The sequence below is a fragment of the Cryptomeria japonica genome, chromosome 3 (genome assembly GCF_030272615.1).
Source record: "Cryptomeria japonica chromosome 3, Sugi_1.0, whole genome shotgun sequence".
NCBI classification, from domain to species: domain Eukaryota; kingdom Viridiplantae; phylum Streptophyta; class Pinopsida; order Cupressales; family Cupressaceae; genus Cryptomeria; species Cryptomeria japonica.
Window position 1 is genome coordinate 287,982,374 of NC_081407.1, and position 1,294 is coordinate 287,983,667.

Consider the following 1,294-nt stretch of genomic DNA (forward strand, 5'->3'; position numbering starts at 1 on the left):
CATTAAATAGAGAATAATCAATTTCATTAAATAAAAATATTTAATTATTTATAATATACATTTATAATATTAATTGTCTTCTATTAAAAATAAAAGAGAGATTTTATAAGGGCTTCTTCCCTTTGACAATCATGAACAAAGAGATAAATAAACAGCTGCCCAAACCATAGGTAGACACACAACAAAATTAAATCCAGTAAACGTCAACTGAAATGGACCCTAAAGATTAAAGTTATTTTATTAACTGAAATTAACATTAAATTTATTACACACAATTTTATTAATAGACTAAAAAAAACTAATAATGGTCAAATGGGTGTATTACCGAACCATACTGCACTTGTAACAGCTTTGGATATAGGAGTCATGAAGATACGACTCAATGCTCAGTGGTCCACTATGGCTTTGATGGGTGGTTTTGCCACGATAGACAATAATGAAATCACATTATTGGTAAATAATGCAGAAAGAGGTATTGATATTGATCTTCAAGAGGCTCAGCAAAGTTTTAGACTAGCTGCACTTGATCGTGCGCGAGCTGAAGGCAAGAGACAAGCAATCGAGGCTGATGTGGCTCTCAAAAGAGCTAGAACACGACTAGAGGCTGCTGATGCTCTTTTGTTCAGATAAAGAAATATTAATTTATGAGATTGGAAGTAAATGGATAACGATCATAAAGAAGTCTTCAATTTGCCTGAGCCAATAACTAGGCACATTTTCACCTATGCCCATACGGTCTGCTATTGCAATTTTTTTCTCCTACCCGTACCCGTCATGGGCATCCTGCTTATATATGTCATAATAGTTTAGACGTGACTATCAATAATAAATATGAAGTACAAAACTTAACGATTCCGCCAGAAAGTTTGCTATTCATTCAGAATAATCAACTCGTCGAATCGGAACAAGTAATTGCCGAGGTTCGTGCTAAAAGATCCCCCTTTAAAGAAAAAGTAAAGAAACATATATATTCTGACTTGACAGGAGAAATGCACCGGAGTATCCCTATGTCTAATTTTATATTAGAGACAACTCATTTATGGGTATTATCGGGATGTATATATGAATCCGTTGTAGTACCTTTTTCTTCAGATCAAAATCAAGTGGATATTCCAGAACTTCTTCTTGACAAACATAAATCACTTTCAAATTATTCGGTGGATCAAGTGAAACACGAATCAGTTGACTCAAACTGTTTTGAAAAAGGAAAAAAAATCTTGAATTATTTCGAAACTGATCGAACCATACCTAACGAACATAAAGACTCTATCTATTCCGCCATTCTTTTTGAAAA

The 1,294-nt window shown here is 33.5% G+C and overlaps 1 protein-coding gene across 1 annotated transcript; it reads left to right on the forward strand.

Moving 5' to 3' along the window:
- Positions 1-312: 312 nt before the first annotated feature.
- Positions 313-630, forward strand: LOC131874102 (ATP synthase epsilon chain, chloroplastic-like). Its single transcript, XM_059217344.1, has one exon. It carries the CDS (start codon positions 313-315, stop codon positions 628-630), a length of 318 nt encoding a protein of 105 aa, XP_059073327.1.
- The last annotated feature ends 664 nt before the right edge of the window (positions 631-1,294 follow it).

Excerpts from the sequence above, each read along its gene's own strand:
- LOC131874102 (XM_059217344.1), top strand. The coding sequence starts at position 313 with ATGGGTGTATTACCGAACCATACTGCACTTGTAACAGCTTTGGATATA.